Source organism: Xiphophorus maculatus, chromosome 4 (assembly GCF_002775205.1).
Source record: "Xiphophorus maculatus strain JP 163 A chromosome 4, X_maculatus-5.0-male, whole genome shotgun sequence".
Classification (NCBI taxonomy): Eukaryota; Metazoa; Chordata; class Actinopteri; order Cyprinodontiformes; family Poeciliidae; genus Xiphophorus; species Xiphophorus maculatus.
Genome location: NC_036446.1, coordinates 11,191,915 through 11,210,593, shown reverse-complemented (window position 1 = coordinate 11,210,593; position 18,679 = coordinate 11,191,915). Strand labels below are relative to the sequence as shown.

Here is an 18,679-nt window from a genome sequence, read left to right as displayed (position 1 = left end):
TTTAAGGCTTAGTCACAACAATTTATTTTCAATTGCCCCTTTAGTAACCAAAAGTTACCCTACAGTTATCCAGTAAGAAGAGGTGTCAAATCAGACATGACCTGACAGAGCCACTGGCTTCTTTCCTCAGCAGCTATGTAACTATTGAAACGTTGGCTGTTCAAATTTACAAAATATGTATCATCTCAATTAATGGGGAATATGTCAATTCTTACAAATTTTTTGTTCAGCTATCATCAGTCTTGTAGCTCTTTATAGTTATTTTAATACTAATGCTCAAAATTAAGAAAAATATGGTATATTTGGCATTCTGATAAAATTTCAGAATGGGCCTTACATGCATCACACTCTTTACAGATGAAATTAATTAGAGCTTCTCTTAAATTTTGAATGCAGGTGTTCAGCTGCTCAATGTTTCAGGACTTTTTGAGTTACATACTGTCCTTAAGCACCAAATGTTCTGGTTGTTCCATGACAATGTTAATTAAACAGTCCTTTTCTTCGTTCTTTTCACATTTGACAGCCTGAGAACAAGATAGCAACAAACTGTGCCTGGATATTTCAAGGCTTCAAACAGGATACTCTTAGAGGAACTGAGGTTCAGTCATAACAAAATAGAAGTAGATACCCTTTGTCCACATTACATACTAAAGCCCACTTCCTTGTGAACAGCACCCCATGGATCCAGATGGTAAAACTCACTCAAGTAAAGACACATTTAAAGAATTTAAAACTGCATACATTGACATGATTTGGACATGTACAGAGTAGGGATAGTGAGTATATTGGTAAAAGGATATCAAGTATAGAATGCCAGAGAGGAGGCCTAAAGGAAGATCCAAAAGGACATTTATAGATGGAGTGAAAAACGACATGAAAGTAGTTGGTGTGAGAGAAGAAGATGCAGAAGAAAGGGATGGAAACCAATGACTCTCTGTAGCAACCCCAAAAGGGAAAAGACAAAAGGAAAATAAGATATGGGCATGGTCTACATGCCAGATGACCTGTGAGGTGCCTGAAAACATTCCCTGACACAGGCATAATCCCCCTGAATGAGGGAATAGTCATTGGGAACATATGCTTTGGATGAAGAACCAGTGAACCTCAGTGCTGTAGTTTCAAATGAAGGATCAAATGATGCCTGCCAATACTGTTGGGAATGTCAAAAAGCACCTTATAGGACTACTCGGAGCTTTCACCAGACAACTCTTTGAAGGTTTTTTGTGTTACAGTGTGGGCAGGTGGGCCAAGATCTAGTATCAACCATGTGAGAGGTTGATGCTAGATCATTAATCAGTTATTGTGCCTTTCTTGACATGCTATGTTCAAGAAATAATTGACGGTTTAAGCTACTGAGGCTCAGACATGTTTGTTGTGATATAGCCACCATCATAGTTAAATTCTGTTTCAATAAATAGTTTGAAATGAAGAAGTCATAATTGCATCTACTGCAAGACCTTCTATTCGTGATGACTAAAGTTGGACATTTTTACATTTTCCATGTTTTCAAAAGTCAAATATGTTAAACTTTTTGGGAGAAAAAAAAAAAAATAAATAAATAAATATATATATACATATATATATATATATATATATATATATATATACATACACACAGTACAGACCAAATGTTTGGGCACACCTTTTAATTCAATGAGTTTCCTTTATTTTCATGACTATTGACATTGTAGATTCGCACTGAAGGCATCAAAACTATGAATAACACATGTGGAAATATGCACTAAACAAAAAAGTGTAAAACAACTGAAAATACCCCTTATATTCTAGTTTCTTCAATGTAGCAACCTTATGCTGTGATTACTGCTTTACACACACTCTGCATTTTCTTGATGAGCTTCAAGAGGTCGTCACCTGAAATGGTTTTCACTTCATAGGTCAACCTGCCCTGTCAGGTTAATAAGTGGGATTTCTTGCCTTACCAAGTCATGAAAACAAAGAAAACCCATTGAATTAGAAGGTGTGTCCAAACTTTTGGTCTGTACTGTATAAACACAAAAGAAAAGAAAGCATCCATGGAGCAGCACAAATCTGGTGAGGAGACAGTCAAAACCATTAGTCAAACTCTAAACATTTGGCCGCATCTTTGTCTTGGAAGGTCCGGACCTGGAGTTGGACGGTGGAAATTTGAAGAACTGGCCTTGACTCCATGCCCTGTAGCCAATCTGCTTGTAGTTCACCTTAGTGATGAATTACCACTTGTAACAAATCTCAAAATGCCGAATTTCTGTCAGCATTCTGATAGATGCGCTGAGTTGTTCCGCTCAAGTTGTGATGAGGATTATTACTCGGATTTGAAAGCATATCTCGTCAAGTTCCTCCTAACAGCTGTCACTAGAATAGACTTTTATAATAGCGATCCATGCAGGTGTCATGCAAGTGTCACTTTTTCTCACATAACCAGGCTGTTGTTTTACTTGGCTACAGAAAAGTAGCTCTCGTAATATAATTCAGAGAATGGAGTTACGAGGGGCAGCATGTTGCTAAGCCCCTTAAAGCCAATACCACATGTTGAGTTAAAGTGGAGTTTAAGTATTCATATGCAATCTGACTGAAGCTGCAGTCAAACACCAGACATGGAGGGAACAAAGGTGCCAGAGCTAATTATATTATGCCTAAACATGCAAACAGAAAATTTGGAGAAAGCCAGTATTGATTTAATGCCATCTGGGAACATTTCTGATTAATGCCTTATACTGAAGTGACAAAGACATTGCAAGTTGGTGCGACAACATATAACATTTATTTGCCCAGAAAAGGAAAAATAACAAACAAACAGTTAAACATCCCTTTAAAGCGGGAACTACATGAAGTTAAGTCCTGAGAAAAAGAAAAACATTGTGCCAACTCTGCATTCCCTGTAACAGCATACAGAAAAGAAAATAGGCATGAATTTGAATACATATATATCACGGAGTCATCACTTTTATACATCACTTATTTTATGTACAGCATCATCACGAGTCATGAAAGATATCCCAAAACGATTGATCTATTTTGTCACATTCAAGCAGTCCACTAGCACAGCCTGCTGGTCACACAAAGGTACTGCAAATGCCAGTTCGACTACTTCATGTTTAAGATTTTTGTGGATAAAAAAATGTTTACATAAAAGTCTGTTTTACAGAGAATCACTACACAGACAATACAAAGAAAACAGGCTGATGTGTCAAAATAGTATTTCCTAAACCTGACTTGACTTAATTTCATTAAATCTGTCATAAAATAAGTCCAAAAGAGAAAAGTTAAGGCTGCATTTACAATTACACTGCATTTTCTAATGGCTGGTACCAACGTTAAAATTTTAGTTCTTTTGTACCTTTTAGCATGCTGCACCTAATACATTCAATCATAGGATTAACAAAATGCGACGATGTCTACAAAATTAAAGCCTCCTTGATTTTTACATAATTTTTTTTATTATTTCTGATTTAATTTTCTTGATATGGAAATAACAAAAAGGTCAATCTCAAGTGAGAAAAAAAAAAGTTAGACAAAAGATGTAAAATCCACCCTGATCACTGAACAACCAGCAGAGTCAGACAATAGCTGCATTTGTTTACTTTTCCCCTTTAAAGGAAAGTTTGTGTGCTTGTGGAAAAGGCAAACCCTTCAGAGAGAAAGGAAAACTACAGCAGTGGGAGAAAATTTGTGCCTACATGGTAAGAGAATAATACTTTCTTGTAATAATGAAAACTTATTAAAGTCTACATGAGAAACTAAAACAACTAAAGACAAACGTATGACAACTTTAAGAGACGTGTGAGCTCAGTTCCACGTAAGACGTTCCAAGACCTTCATGGGGACAGAATTACGCCAAACTAAAACAGGGATTACCAGTCAGATAAGCTGGGATTTCTTGGTGTGCTGGTGAAAGATACAATCAGTTACATTTAACCGGATGAACAACTTACATTAAATCTGTCAATGGCTACAACACTAACCTACCAAAGAGAACAGTCTGCACTTGTGGTCTGTTTGAACCAAGGTTCATTATTTGCCTACAGTTTGTGCACAATGATGGAAACAAAATGCTTTTTTTTTTTTAAATGATTTTTTCCCCCTATAAAACACTACAAGCATGGTTGTTGCAGCAATGCGCTTCTAACATTTAAAAAAATAAACATTACTTAGGAAGGCAGATGAGGAAGTTTATAGGTTATTAAAATTCTATATGCTTCAATCTGAATGATTTAAAAAAGAAATGGTTGAAACTAAAGAGAAATTCCTAAGCATGTGTGTGTGTACAACGTATAGTCCAGTGTATCCACTTGTTTTCAAGTTTATTACAAAACCAGCAACCTTCAACCCTGAAAGCGACTCAGAAAAGCAATAGCAGTTCTCAGAATAAAAATCGGAACCTTTTTGCGTCGCTTAATTTTAATCTGTCGTTTGATAAACCTCTGAGAATGAAGAAGAAACTGAACGTTCTACATATCCAGCGTGGCCCAGCCACCATGAGGTCCGTTCACAAATCAAATCAATAAATTACAGGCATCCAGTAGGCTACAACAGCAAATATTTCTGAAAATGTTTTCTCATGCATACACACAAGCATACAACCGACTGACATTATGAGTTCTAAACACCTCAATCTATCCTTAACATTTGCTCCTTACAGTGCAACATTATGGCAACAAATGGATAGCAGTGCTTTCATAAAAAAAGAGGAGGAATGGAAAATAAAAATATGTACAAGATCTTGGAAAAGCAGTAGTTTCATTTTTTGGTCCTGGGTCCGTTACAGACAGAACTGCTTTTTCTTTTCTTTTTTTTATTCTTCCATAAAACAACAGTAGTTTTCACAAGTCTGAAGAGCTATGGGAAAAAAAATTAGAAAGAAACATTAGGATTTGCAGCACTGGAAGACAATGTCTACATTAACTTGGAAGTTGTTTTATTAAATTTGTTCTGATTTTAGACCTCTAGTTAAAATACAGTTTCTCTCTCAAGCATGCTATTGTTATCTTAGCTCAGCTGAATAAACTACAGCAGTTTAATTAAAAGAGAGGAGCAACTAAAGCAATGTGAAATGGGAGTTTAAAAACAAGGCAGAGTGCCACATCAACAAAAAAGATATGTCACAGTTTAGAACCTGATACGCGATACTAAAATTAAATAAATACATAAACACATTCTACTGACAGCTAGGTCAGTGTCTCAAGATAAGCTGAAGCTGTTTCCAGCAAAACAAAGTTTATCAATAGGGGAGAAAGTCCACTGGTTTCCTCCCATTTGGGGAGTATTTTCTCAGTATAATATGATCAGTCACAGCATAAATGTGTTGTGTTTCATTGCTCCAGTTTCCTCATAAACACACACAAGAGCAGCTTGCAGATGTGTGCCGTCAATGGTGAGACATAGGATGGGTGGGGTCGAAACAAGACTTTTAGCTCTAAAGTAGATATTTATTCATGTGTTAAACCGAAAAGCCCAAAGGCTCCGGTATCAGAAAGTCTGCAGAGAGGACTTGTTGATTTGAGTTATTATTTTACACACTGCAGTAAAAGAGACAGAGGAAGCTTTCAAAGGAGATGACAGGATTAAACATTGCAACCTACTTATCAGACTATCAAGAATGCTGCTCTGTTCCGAAAAGAAACACTCAAGAATTAATAGAATCTAAACTGCAGATTCTATTAATTACAAGCAAAAAGAAAAAAAATACTGGTTGAAATAAATTGATTTTTTTCAAATAAATGGAAGCAAACCCACCTCACCTCACTACAATTGAGAGCCCTCTGAGCCACCGTGTGTGTAGCCTCCTTTAGACTTCATCTGAGCCTGAACAAGATCTACCTACAAAAAGATTGGAAATGTTAAGCAACCAATGATCACAGTGTGGTGAGTTCAGTAGATTAAACCGTGAACAGTGAATGAAGCTTACTGATGCCAATCCAAGGCCCATATCTCCCGAGCCTACATGTGTGGTGTGAACAAAGTTTGTTGGCTCCCCGATCATGGAGCGGTCGATTCGTCGCCGCCGTTTCTGAAGAAAATGTAAACAAATATATTCTTTCAAACCTCTGAAAGACTAAAGTTGGCACTTCATTAAATACAACATCCAAACAATAATTGTTTGGATGAACTAATGTTCTAAGAATTTATGTCTGTTAATCAAAAGCACACAATTAAAAATCAGAAGGTGGCAACATTAACAATTACATAGTAATCAAAATGTCTGGAAAAGTTGAGCCACACAAACGTACTATAATAGGTCTAAATTTATTCAAATTCCACATGTTTCCTCTTCAGTCTAAAAGCAGAATTTAACATTAGTTGTACAAAATTTCTTCCTTTTTTTGCTTAGTTTCCAACCAACTCCATAGATATACTATTATTCTGCAGTCATTGTAAACAAATGTTCATTTAGTTTCATTTGACAATTTACTTCCTTCAATTAGATGCAATGCATATTTTGTCCCAAGTACATCTGAAGCTATTTCAGCATGTTAAAATGCAACATGTCAGGCCACTGCACAAAATTACATTTGAATAACTTCTTAAAAATGACACGTATCCACTAAAACGCAAAGGCTTCATCAAGTCAGGAACAGTTACTTTTCAGAGGAAATGTCTCACTCACTGGTTGCGGCTGCTCTGCAATGCAGCAACTGAAACAAACCCAGAACTCAGTCATTCTGAGGCAGACGAAGAAGCCGCAGCAGTTTCCTCTCTCAGCTCAGACGTCTCTCAGCGTCTGTCTTCCTGTTCGCCGTTGCCAGAGTCACAAACACGCACCGGAAACTGCTGACAGAAGGGCTGCTGGTTCCTTCGGAGTAAACTGTTGGCACAAGAACTGCTCCGCAGAAAAAACAGGAGAGCAAACACACCTGTAAAGAGTGAAAAACCATAAATTGATATTACTGTGATAATGTGTCACAACTAGCCGTGAACTAGCTTCTTATCTGTGGTAGGGGGAATTCAGCCGAAAACGCCCTTATTTTCTGCTACCGATTCTTGTATTCTCTTTGTTTTGACATAAAAATAATATTTAAAAAAAATCACTTAGATGAATATTTCAGGATTATTGTCACAATAACACCATGTAAATGTCATTTATCTTGTGCTATAAAAAGTTCAACCCTGAGCAAAGCATGTAAAAAGAGCAACTCTCAAGCTCTGAGATCTTAGTCACTCTCCCACAAGCTGAATAAGCAGTTGAGTTAATAAGAGTTACTTTAGCCATTATAACTTCTGACTGTTGGTAACAACGATCAGCACATTTTTCAGTTCTTAAGTGCTCTTATTAGTTTATAGTTTTAGTAAAGCATCCTTGAACACTTGAACAAACGAGTGATCAATTGACCGTGCTCCATCTAGATGATGCATTGTACTGGATTATCAAGTCTGAATGAAAGTTAGGGGGTTACTGAGGATATAAGACTGACAAACAGCTTTGTGCTTAATGAAATCCCAAGAAAGTTGATTAAGAAGAGAATGAGGCCAACAAACTCCAGAAAGAAAGACTTCCTCAAACTATGGAAAATGAGGAAAAAACACACAGAGCAACAAGGACAGCGTAATGATGCATTGAACTCCTGTAGTCTCAACCTACAGGGCTCATTCACTGCAGTCTAATTCAAATGTTAAATACTTGAGCTGTCTAAAGGGACTCAGTGGTTTTACCCCAACTGGCTAAACGTGTAATTTCAGATTACTTTCTCATTTGACAACTCATAGCTAATCAGACATTCCTGGACCTCATGAAAACAAACAGAAAATGTAAAAGCCTGCAATGAGCCATCATAAATATTACACCTGACATCCCTTACCCGGAAAGAAGATTAAAATAGCTAAACATTCCCGAACAAAAACATTTTTTGGTAATGAGGTTACAATAAATGTTTCGGATTTATCTTTTTTCCTGCGACTCTTCGCCTCTGATAGGCCAGTGACTTTTTAAACTTGATATTTGGGAGATTAAATACAACATATATTCCATTGCAAACCTCATGACTCTTCCGACATTAGTCAAACTTAACTTCAGTTAATTCAGATCTTTTACAAACAGATGCCTTTGCTATTTCTGTATAAAATACCACATTATTCGCCAATCTATTTAAAAAAAACCGGATCAGCTGTTTTTGCTGCCCAACAGGCAGTGAAGGGAGGATCAAGTGTTCCCTCAAATGCAAAGAGTCTGCTGACAAAGTCGCTCTCCCAAAACTGAGTTACTGACTCTGCAGCTGACAGCACGCTCGGCTGACATTGAAGTGACAGAGCGTAGGAGAAGCCCACACACACCGAGTACAGAGAAGCTTAAAGTTGGTCCTAATTGCATCTGATATCCTTAAAGGATTAAGTGTTACTGCCTGTGATCTGAAAGTAATTGCTATTTACAAACAAATGAGCGTTATGTAACTACGCGCCGCTGCGGCAAAAAAAAAAAAAAAAGACTCCCGTCTTCAAATGATAAACGTGACAGTTACAGTTAGGTTTTAAACACCGACTCTTTCCCGCTGATTCAAGATTTATTTCTAATTTGATTTATTTGGTGGCTAGAGCGACTGTCAACAGCAAACTAGGGTTAACTGTCAGCTGCTACCACGGTTAGCTCACATGCTAACCTCGCTAGCACCCAAAGCTGAGTTTTTTTCCTCTTGACAGCTGCTAGCCTGCTAGGCTAACTGAGCTCATTTCCGATTACCAAGACAAGAATAGGAAGGTAAAACTAGGTTTTAGATAAACAAGCGTCCGTGTGTCTATTGCTAATAATATATCAAATATCCACCAGGCGTTTTATTTTAAATTTAAGAAGTTAAACTCACCAGAAGGTGGTCGGTTTACCGGAGGGAAAGGCAAGCTCGACTTGAAAGCAGAATACCCAAAAAAAACCCGGAACTGTGCCGACTGTTTACGTAAGACAAGTTCCGCTTTAAAGTGTGACTACTTCCGCTGGTACCCACGTTTTTATCCCTCTACGGACTAAAAACCTCACATTCCCTGCTAAAAAAAAAAGACGGCTTTACATCCTAAAAATGAGACCGTTAACTGAGGAGGAGACGAAAACGATGTTTGAGAAGCTGTCAAAGTAGTAAGTGAGCTTAGAAGTATCTTTATTGGCCCGAAAGGGAGCAACTTTCAATAATATATATTAGCATGCTTGTTAGCATTCATGTGATCAGTGTATTTTCTTTCCCAAAAGCATAGGGGAAAACATTAAGCTTCTAGTTGACCGACCCGATGGCACCTATTGCTTCAGGCTACATCAAGACCGTGTGTACTACATGAGGTAATTATTGGTTAATACAAATATATAACTATTTCATAAGCACATGGAGCTCCGTACTGTTCATGCATTTTGTGATGGCATGTTTCAAATTGTTCAAAACCTGTTTTTCACATGTACCTGATCCGAAGCACTTCCTCCAAGGTGTTGTCAATATCAGAGAATCATTTCTCATTCATTTCAAAAGCCAAGAGCTAAAAAATCATTTAATATACTTTTACTTTTTGTAAATAAGTATGTAAATGACCATCTAGAACAACCTTCTTCAACATACATACAATGAAAAAAAGATTTAATCACAGCTAAATAAGACACAATCTTTTGATCTGGTCTATTATGGTTGTTAAATTTGTATCTTTTTGAAACTCTTTTCATGTTTGTTTCATTTGGTCAATCTTTGAGCTGACTTAAATATCGAATGATCAAATACAGTACACCTTTTCTATTTTGTCTTATGTGTTACAAAGTGCTTTTCTAGTTTAATGTTCTTTTTTCTCATATTTTTTTGATAACACCATTCTTTTCCTTGTCTCACCTTCAAAAGCTAGCAGTTCCGCCTCTGGTTAACTGAGAATCTTATTTAGAACTACTTTCTCTGTCCACAGTGAGAAAATTCTCAAGTTGGCCACAAACTTTTCCAGAGACAAACTTATTTCGGTGGGAACATGCTTTGGAAAATTCACAAAGACCAAGAAGTTCCGCCTGCACATCACAGCTCTGGATTTCCTGGCTCCCTATGCAAAGGTGTGTATTCTCTGCACGATTCTTTCCCATGCCAGTTGGGAGTAGAGATAAAACAGAGGCAACACTGGTTAAAATTGAAAGAAGATGTACATAATCTGAAACTATGATGTGCTCAGTTCAAGGTGTGGGTGAAACCTGGAGCAGAGCAGTCTTTCTTGTACGGGAACCATGTGCTGAAGTCTGGCCTTGGTAGAATTACTGAAAACACGATGCAGTATCAGGGAGTTGTGGTTTACTCCATGGCTGATGTACCTTTGGTAAGTTTATTTCTGACTCCCACTGTTTTGGATTTAAAATACTTGACTATGGATTCTCTTTTTCAAAAGTATTATGACTGGAAAGGCTCAGTTGGATTACCATGAAGTGACTTTAAAAAGTCAGACTCGTTCTGTGGCAGCATTCTTTGAACAGTTAAGAGTTCAGCCTATTCTAGAAGGACTAGAAAAGTCAGTGCCATTCAGATGATTGCAAGGCTTTCAATAGGATTAGTTCATGCTTGTTAATTGATGTAACAGAAGTAACAACAGCCACTCACTCTGAAGTTTGGGGCTTGTCAGTAGCTTCTAAAAAGTAACATTTAAAAAAAAACAACAATTTTTGCAAAGTTACACTGCTACATTTGAAGTTATTTTTAAGCAAGAAGTTGCTTTCCTGCTGGAAATGACAGAGTTATCGGGAGAGGGAAGAATCACTGGCATGCCAAAACCTCCAATGATGTCCAAGATAAAAATACTTTTTCCACTATATGATATTGCTGAAAACCTTCTAGTTTTCTATTATCATCCTGTCAGTGAACCTAATTGGGATTGTATACTTCTGTTTTTACAGCAAGTTAGAAAAAAAAAATTGACCAAACAGATTTAGTCTGTTTTCAACAAAGAAGCTTGTTTCTGATTAATGAAGTAGATTACAAGGCCTCATTGCCATTAGCCTAATCTTTAGCTCCCTTCCCAGTTTAAGTCAAAACTCTGGATGAGCCACTCCAAGATGACAACATTGATTTCAGTCAGAAGAAACATGAGCATCAAATTAAAATATTATTTTTAAGCTAAATCTGGCTAAGGTATAACCAATTTTGCTTAAATGTGGCCCTGGAGCCTTTCACTGAGCTGTGTGCAGGTCATTTCTGAGCTCATTTGTTTTAACTATGACTTGCTGCAAACTAGCTGCAGAGAGCTGCCGTTTTTCCATGTGTGAAGCGATGAAAACAGCTGCTCCAGGTAATCTATAGCATTTAGGATGCTTTAAAACAGCATAGTGAAATGGTGAAGGATCTTGAATTTAGCCTCACTCTCAATTTTCAATGGTTAAGAATTTCTGACATGCTAAACTAAATTTAAACTGTCCTAGAAGTAGAACGATTTTCTCGTAAATTAGACAATGTGTCCAATTTCTTGTTTCACCTAAAGCTTTGAATGTTCTCTGCTTTTATTGCCAGGGTTTTGGAGTAGCAGCCAAGTCCACACAGGAGTGTCGGCGAGTAGACCCCATGTCCATTGTTGTGTTCCACCAGGCCGATGTGGGAGAGTTCATCAGGAGCGAGGACACGCTGACATAAACTCCCTGCATCTGGATGGACAGTTGTTCTTTTCTCATTTAGAAATGTCGATCCAGAACAGCTGGAGTTCACAGCTGCTCTTTTTGCCCAGGTGACATTTCATTGTGACTTGGCGGGATGAGACGTTGCCTTCTTCTTGCCGTGGGATCCGTAACATCAGGAGAATATTTTTCTGCAGTCCCTCAACGGCGATATGTTTCTATTGACTTATTGTTATATTGCAAACCTGGACTATGTGGAGTCTTTTATAGATTCCTTTAAGAATCACCAAATTGAAGGTGGTGTTCCTGTTTTTTTTCCTTCTAAATGTTTTTCTCTTAATAAACCAATTATCCTACTCTTGCAGTGATTGGGGTTTTATGATTACGCTTTTATTGTATCTATGATAAACTGGGGATTTTAACATGAATCAGGGACCTCGTACCTTTACCAATCAAGTTTAATGCAGGCGTAATAAAAACACTGGCCTTTTTATGTATTTGTTGGTCATTTATTACCTGTGAAAATCAAGATGCTTTACAGAAAAGGCTGTAGTCTGCCATTCTTTTCCAAAAGTCCTTTAAAATAGGACTGCTTAAACATGGATGACTCCTTTAGCAAGAAATAGGCAAATTAATCCAGTTTTTTTTTGCAGCTTGTTTCAAAGAAAACTCAACTAAACAGGAACATCTGATTCAAACAACTTTTAAAAGTTTTTTGGACTGAACATAACTGAATTAAATAACAAAAAAAAAAAAAACCCAAAAAAATTAACAAAATAAAGTTAAACCAATTTTTGTTTTTTTAATGTCCTCCATCGGTCTTTCAAATTCACATTGGAGCGATCATTGAACGAATAGTAGGCCTTTATCTTACTCCAGCTCCCCTCGCCAAAGTTTCTGACCCCTTGAATTAAGTTCTCCGTTTCGCTCTCGGTCCATCTCTGTAGCAATGGAAACAATAAAAGATGGTCAGGTTTGTACTGCTTTGAAAAGATTAAACCTTTTATTCTAAATTAAGAAGTACGCTTCTGCAGTACAACTGGAATTCTTTAAATGCTTAATCTGAGTATCAACAAGCCTCTGATAACAAAATCACAAGGATGTTCAGTTTACCTAAAAAGGCCTTTGAGCAAAAAGGTCGGTGGAATTGCCTTGATCATAAACATTACTTTACCCAAGGATACAAGAAGCGCATTAGATACTTGGCATTGTTCTGATTTAGCGAACATTTTATGCCGCCTATATAGATGTGAAACATCCTGGTGGGGGGAAAACAACTGCCAAAGAAAAGGGTCCATGTTTTGGTAGTTAAAAATGATCTGTTAGGGAGAACTGTCACTTTTATCAAATCCAGTCAAGTTGGATCATTATAACACTAAATAAAAACAAAACAGAGTTTAGGTTCCAAACATGATTAATCAGTTTAATTTAAAAATTGAGCAAAAATAAATATGTTTAGATTATTTTTCCAGGCCATTATGTCTAATCTTCAATTTCCTTTACTGAAGGCATCAAAAGAAACCTACTTCATATTTCCAAGCAGGTTCTTTTGACCCTGCTTGGAAATCTGGCATCTTATTACTGCCAGATTTCTTGAGAATCTGGCAGCAATAAGGTGTGTGTGACTGTGTGTGTAACTAGTAGAACTAAACTTAGAAAAGGTGAGTTAATCACTTTCAATACTAAAATTAACATAGCTTCGGAAACAGGATTTATTTCCCGTCTCATTGGTTTAAATAGCTTTCTTTGTCTTAAATTTTGTTTAAACATTTAAATACGCAAAAGAAATGAAAGGTGGAAAAAATCTGTTAAAGGGGCAATAACTTTTACACAACACTGAAAACCTAAGTTAGCACCGAATCTTTTTAGTTGACTGTTTTTTTAACGTATTGCTTACCCTTCTGTGTCCTGAATGTGAGATTGTGCTTTCATTTGATCCTGATCCTGTAGCAAAAAGCATAGATAATATTTATATTGCTAGATTTTCACAGTCAGATTAGCATTGATTAGATTCTGATAGCTGAGGAAGTATTACCTCTGTTCTTTATGGAGGGGAAAAGGGAGTCCTCATCGGTCCACGTCTCCTTTTCCTCCGTTATATTTTTGTGGTCTTCTCTCCTGAACAGACGAAGAAGCTTTTTAGAAATTGAGTTTTTCTCTTACTGGCAAAGCAAAAACTTCCCATAATTAAAACATGCATGATTAAACGACAACATGGCTGAAGACATTGATTAATGCATAACAGTTTATAATATATCAATTCTTAACATAAATACAGAAAAAAGTGAATATGGTAATTTTACACTTTCAGATAAGGATGAAAACACATTTATGTTCATTAACTGACAGCAGCTGACTATCTCCGCTTTACTAACCAAAGTCGTATGACGGGAATCTTTCTTTGAGCATCTTTGTGAGGAGTGGAGCTCTTCTGAGGAGCAGGGCGAGGAGCAAACACGTCAGGCGACGAATCCAACGAAGAGTCTGACAGACAAACATGCTCTCCACTGCTCGGGTCACTGGGTAAAAATGAAGTAAAGGTTTCCCACACAGACCTGAGTCAACTCAGATTTTACACTACATTAAAAATATGTAGAGCATGATTCCTCTCACCATTGTTTAGAACTCTTGGATATCCGTTTGAGCGGTCGCTTCTTTGGAGTTTTGGAGACGTTTGTCTGCGCCTGTTGCTCGTCCTTGCTTTGTGACGCTTCTCTGGATCTGTTGGCTTTTCTGCCATGAAAGTAAATCAATGTTTTTAGCATAACAAGAGTGAAAATATTCATCTATTTAACAGATAACAGCAGCCAGACAATGAGAAGATTAAACTCATGCAGTGATTTAGTTCTAAACTAACTTTGGAATCTTGATAAAAGTTTCTTATTAGAAATTGTAGAGGGTGACAGTGAGTGTTTGCTCCGGTCTTCCCCATAATTGTTCAGATCATCCATTTTTCAGTACAGTGCAATAACATTTTTGACTTGATTTCATTTAATGATTCTCCAGAAAACTCAATAATAGGATTTCACAATATATAAGCTACGGTCATCAAAATGATCAGAATTAAGCAATTTCATTATGTGTGTAATAAATCTGTAATACGCATGATTTTCAATTCTGTATTCGAAAAACTGAAATATAAAACCTTCTCAGTGGTATTTTAATTTACTCAGATGCCACTGCGGATGTTGTTATTCTGAATAGTACTGCAAACTGAAATATTGCTGAATCTTTGGGACTCCCTGAAGCCAGGTCAGTGTGAGGTGACACTCCACTTGGACTTACTTGCTGGATGATTCATTCGGCTGCTCCAGTTCTTTTTTCCCACTCTGAGGGGATTCCTCTTCACTGCCTGATGAGTATACAACCAAACTAGTTGAAGCTCTGAAAAACAAATGTTTTTTTTTTTTAACTCACATACTCAGTCACACAGTTCTTAAAGAAAGAGCAGAAATAAGACATGTTGGGATATAATGTAAAATCAGCCACTAACAGAGGAAGATGGAGGTAAACTAACCTGCTCACTGTATTGCTGCCCCCTGTGGGAAGCTTTCTTTTGGGCCTCGAATGTTGTCTGTCTGAATCTGAGCACTGCAGCTCTTTATTTGATGCAGACAGCATCTGTGGAGACTCCGTTGTCCTCGTCTCGACGTCCAGCTCCTCGGCAGCTGTTGTGCACTGTGAGCTCGGCTGGCTGTCCGGCTCGACCACAAACCGGGCCACCGTGTAGAGAGTCTTTGAGAGGGACCCTGCTGCTGCTTGGCGCTCTGCACCTGTCTGTGTCATCTGGTCAGCTGGGGAAGCTTCCAGAGGGCTGACTGACTTTCTCTGAAACAGGGCTTCTTGCTCTGAGCTCTGAGTAGTGCCTCGAATAGAAACAGTGTGTCTCTCCAGGCAGAGGCACACGCTTTCCTGAGATTCTTCCTCCACTTCTTGCTCCAAGTCAGAAAATGTTTTTTCATCCAAACACTGAGCCAGGGCTTTGTAGGCTACTTCGAGTCTGCTCTTCTGGATGAATGGATACCTTCTGAAAGGTGTGGAAGAGAACAACAAAAAAAGAACTACTAAGAAGTTGTAAAACCACACAACAGGATTCCTAAAAAAGTTCTGAAATCTAAGAATCTCGAATTTAGAGAACAGATACTAACTAATTATGGAAATGGCAAAACTAGACATTACGGAAGAAACAGTTGGATGAAAAGATGGATGGACAGAAGTAAAGATGGACAATAGAACAGATAGACAAAGGCAAATAAATGGACAGATGAATGCACAAATTCTAAAAAAACACAAAAAGTTGCTTTTAGAAATCTAAATTTTTATCATGTTGACAATAAGATATGGAATAAAATGTATAGAAAATATAGATAACATCATATTCTAATTTCACACCTTTCCAGTGTCTGGAAAAATTTCCAGTCAAATTAAATTCCATATTGTTAAAGTCTTTTAAAGAGTGTAGTAACTCTGGCAAGATAAACACTTCATAAAAAATGTTTTAAAAAAATCACAGAGGTCATTAGAAAGATTTTAGAACATAAAAACAGATGAAACTGGCCTTACCTTGATCTGAACTGAAAGTTGTTTACTTCGGAGCTGGCTTTGTCTTGCTCGTCGCTCCTCAGTGTTTCATCATGTTGAACTTCAATTCGTGACTCAACAAGGTTCAATGCAGCCTGTTAAGCACACACATATTGATATTACCATCTTCAAAACAAAACATCCAAGAGGCGGTGTCTTAAACTCAATTGTCAGTGTGCAAACCTGGTGAATAAAAGAGAGAGTAAAAGGGCAGAGCTTCTGGCAGAAACACAGCATCTCCTTCCTAAACTGTGGGAAGTTCATTTGGTCGATGACCTTGTGTGTGTTACTCTTCTGACAGATGAGACTCATGAATGTGGCCCTCTACGGAGAATCAGATGTTGACAAGCAAAAGATCAGTTGGAAACCGCTTACATTTGTAGCCAAGGAAGGTAACAATTGTCTGTTCACAAATAGTCAGGAAATTCATGTTTTCTAGATGTTTTCTCTACAATCTCAAACATTTACTGAATGAACTGGAAAAAATGCTTGCGGATTTACTGCTTCCCTTCAATCACTGAACTAATATTTAGCTCCTCAACCACAACTTATGTCAAGAAATATTCCAACCCAGGGGAACTGTCTGACCCAGAGGAACTGAACAACAGTTCACAATTCCTTTGTTTGCATTGTTTGATTTATGCCTCAGAAGCTGCAGAGACACCATATAATCTACAATATTAGTTTAGAAGTTGCAGAATGGGAGCATGTTAAAAATTGATTAGGTGGACTTACCTTGTCATTCCCTGGACTCGGAAAGTACAAAGTGAGTGCAGCTTTTGCCTTATCAAATAATTCATTCTTTATGAAAATCCCCAGGATCTAAAAAATAAAAACAAACAATTTGCTAGATCAAAACGGCCTTTTCAGGATATCTCCAGGTTTTTACTTTAGAGAAATGATCAGCACATTTCTTCATCAACAATATGTAGCAGTATTTATCTACTACAATGTGTAGAATTACTCCTGCTGGTAAAATCTTAGGTTGGATGATTTGCTGGACTTATCAATTACAACTGCTCCAGCCTCTGACTTTGCAAAGATGGATTTTTGGTGTCTTTGAGTTAAAAAGTATAAAAACTAAACCAGAGCAGTAACAAGTTTATATATACATACTGTATATATATAAATAAAATAAAATAAATCACCTACCATCTCTTTAAGTAATGTGGATACATGGTCGAAATCAGCTTGAGGAATTTGGAAATTTGCCTTCATACTTTCCAGCAAGTTTAGAGCCGATTCCAGGGGCGTTGTGGACTGATCGGGTTCAAACCACAAATCTGAGGGACAGAATTAACAATAACTGCAAGGCTTGATCACCATAACAGCAGGACTGACAGTGGGACGAATGGAAGGAAATGAAAGACAAGATCAAGTAATATTTCAGGATTAAAAACATTTTTGCCAGTGCACTGACTAAACCAACATACGCAAAACTATGAGAGTTGTTCTTAACATTTCACTTAAAATGAATGCAGTTGTGTCAACATGGAGACATTAACTCACCAAGTTTTTCTCCTTCGTTTATGCGAGACAGGAACTGCAACAATCTGATCTTCAAGGGTATGTCATCAACAGATTCAATGGGACGTTCAAGGACACCTAAGGAGATCAGAAATTATACACTCAGTAATCCACATCTATAATCCTTCCCTTACTCTTCAGGATTTTTTCTATTAATTTAAGGTTCATTTGAGGCAAATTATGAATCAGTTTCATATTATTACAACATAAGGGATAAAGCTCAAACTTTGGCTAAATGGTAACGTATTAAGTGTAATTTAATGCATGTTTCGGTGCTGAAATAAACGGGTTAGAGTTGGCTCAACACCTTGTGTGGCAGGGATTATTATTTGGGAATTTACAAACACGAGGAAGCTCGCTGAAAAGACCAAAAACAAAAGTCTGCAATAGCAGGAGACCAGTTAAAAGCAACGCAAAATAAAGCAAGTATTTCACATAAATTTTCCAATTGTTTCATGTCGCTCTTCTTGTTAGGCGCTTGCTGAATTCAGAATATGAATCCAGCAGGTTTACATTTCAGTCTGCAACGCTAGAGAACGTGAAACTGTCCTACAACATTAAGCGCAAACATAATAAACATTTGGTGTAGTTAATAAACAACCAGTTGTTTCACTTTGTTGAAGCTTAAGTTACTACAGGCAGACATGAGAAGCTAGGCAAGTTTAAGCTAGTTTAGAATAGAGGGTGCTTACCGTCCACCACTTCTCTACTGGCACAAAAATCCGCATACTGTTGGTTCTTGAAGAACTCCACCATCAGAGAAAAGTAATATTCCACCAGCCAGCGGTTAACTACCTTCTCCACTTCTACTTGATCGATGTTTACACTTTCTTTGGCTGCCATGTTCGCGCCCACTCCTCTTCTTCTTTCGTTTTAATGGCGGTTGGTAAAGTGATCTCCGGCGCTATACCGCCTCATCAGGGCGTTATGTGATCTGCTGCTAACAACCAAGCCCCTGTTTTTGACACACCCTCGACACAGAAGGGCGTTGAATGGGTTATTTTATTAATTAAATTTCATATACAGCTGTTAATATAT

At 37.4% G+C, this 18,679-nt stretch overlaps 3 protein-coding genes across 4 annotated transcripts; 1 reads left to right on the top strand and 2 right to left on the bottom strand.

Annotated features, from left to right (window-relative positions):
- Positions 1-2,742: 2,742 nt before the first annotated feature.
- Positions 2,743-8,881, bottom strand: cdc42se2 (CDC42 small effector 2). Of its 2 annotated transcripts, none has more exons than XM_005796175.3 (5): positions 8,790-8,881; positions 6,605-6,851; positions 5,906-6,007; positions 5,734-5,817; positions 2,743-4,836 (listed from the first exon to the last, which is right to left on the bottom strand). In XM_005796175.3, the coding sequence occupies exons 2-4, from the start codon at positions 6,656-6,658 to the stop codon at positions 5,743-5,745; spliced, it is 231 nt and encodes a 76-aa protein (XP_005796232.1). In that variant the 5' UTR covers positions 6,659-6,851; positions 8,790-8,881; the 3' UTR covers positions 2,743-4,836; positions 5,734-5,742. The 2 variants fall into 2 exon arrangements, with proteins under 2 accessions (XP_005796232.1, XP_005796231.1); XM_005796174.3 differs by having other exon boundaries at positions 5,739-5,817; positions 8,790-8,880.
- A 24-nt stretch (positions 8,882-8,905) lies between these two features.
- Positions 8,906-11,897, top strand: nip7 (NIP7, nucleolar pre-rRNA processing protein). The gene is made up of 5 exons (XM_005796172.3): positions 8,906-9,055; positions 9,167-9,253; positions 9,856-9,994; positions 10,111-10,251; positions 11,433-11,897. The coding sequence occupies exons 1-5, from the start codon at positions 9,000-9,002 to the stop codon at positions 11,550-11,552; spliced, it is 543 nt and encodes a 180-aa protein (XP_005796229.1). The 5' UTR covers positions 8,906-8,999; the 3' UTR covers positions 11,553-11,897.
- A 78-nt stretch (positions 11,898-11,975) lies between these two features.
- Positions 11,976-18,505, bottom strand: terf2 (telomeric repeat binding factor 2). The gene is made up of 13 exons (XM_023332451.1): positions 18,334-18,505; positions 17,624-17,719; positions 17,267-17,397; positions 16,850-16,936; positions 16,298-16,438; positions 16,097-16,209; positions 15,051-15,560; positions 14,819-14,917; positions 14,147-14,266; positions 13,909-14,052; positions 13,569-13,651; positions 13,431-13,477; positions 11,976-12,474 (listed from the first exon to the last, which is right to left on the bottom strand). The coding sequence occupies exons 1-13, from the start codon at positions 18,482-18,484 to the stop codon at positions 12,316-12,318; spliced, it is 1,881 nt and encodes a 626-aa protein (XP_023188219.1). The 5' UTR covers positions 18,485-18,505; the 3' UTR covers positions 11,976-12,315.
- Positions 18,506-18,679: the final 174 nt, after the last annotated feature.

Excerpts from the sequence above, each read along its gene's own strand:
- nip7 (XM_005796172.3), top strand. The coding sequence starts at position 9,000 with ATGAGACCGTTAACTGAGGAGGAGACGAAAACGATGTTTGAGAAGCTG. Across the intron at positions 9,056-9,166 it reads TTTGAGAAGCTGTCAAAGTA|CATAGGGGAAAACATTAAGC; the intron begins GTAAGTGAGCTT and ends CTTTCCCAAAAG. Across the intron at positions 10,252-11,432 it reads CCATGGCTGATGTACCTTTG|GGTTTTGGAGTAGCAGCCAA; the intron begins GTAAGTTTATTT and ends TTTTATTGCCAG.
- cdc42se2 (XM_005796175.3), bottom strand. The coding sequence starts at position 6,658 with ATGACTGAGTTCTGGGTTTGTTTCAGTTGCTGCATTGCAGAGCAGCCG. Across the intron at positions 6,008-6,604 it reads TTGCAGAGCAGCCGCAACCA|AAACGGCGGCGACGAATCGA; the intron begins GTGAGTGAGACA and ends CATTTTCTTCAG. Across the intron at positions 5,818-5,905 it reads TGGGCCTTGGATTGGCATCA|GTAGATCTTGTTCAGGCTCA; the intron begins GTAAGCTTCATT and ends ATCTTTTTGTAG.
- terf2 (XM_023332451.1), bottom strand. The coding sequence starts at position 18,484 with ATGGCAGCCAAAGAAAGTGTAAACATCGATCAAGTAGAAGTGGAGAAG. Across the intron at positions 16,210-16,297 it reads CTCTCTCTTTTATTCACCAG|GCTGCATTGAACCTTGTTGA; the intron begins GTTTGCACACTG and ends TGTGCTTAACAG. Across the intron at positions 15,561-16,096 it reads AACTTTCAGTTCAGATCAAG|AAGGTATCCATTCATCCAGA; the intron begins GTAAGGCCAGTT and ends CACACCTTTCAG.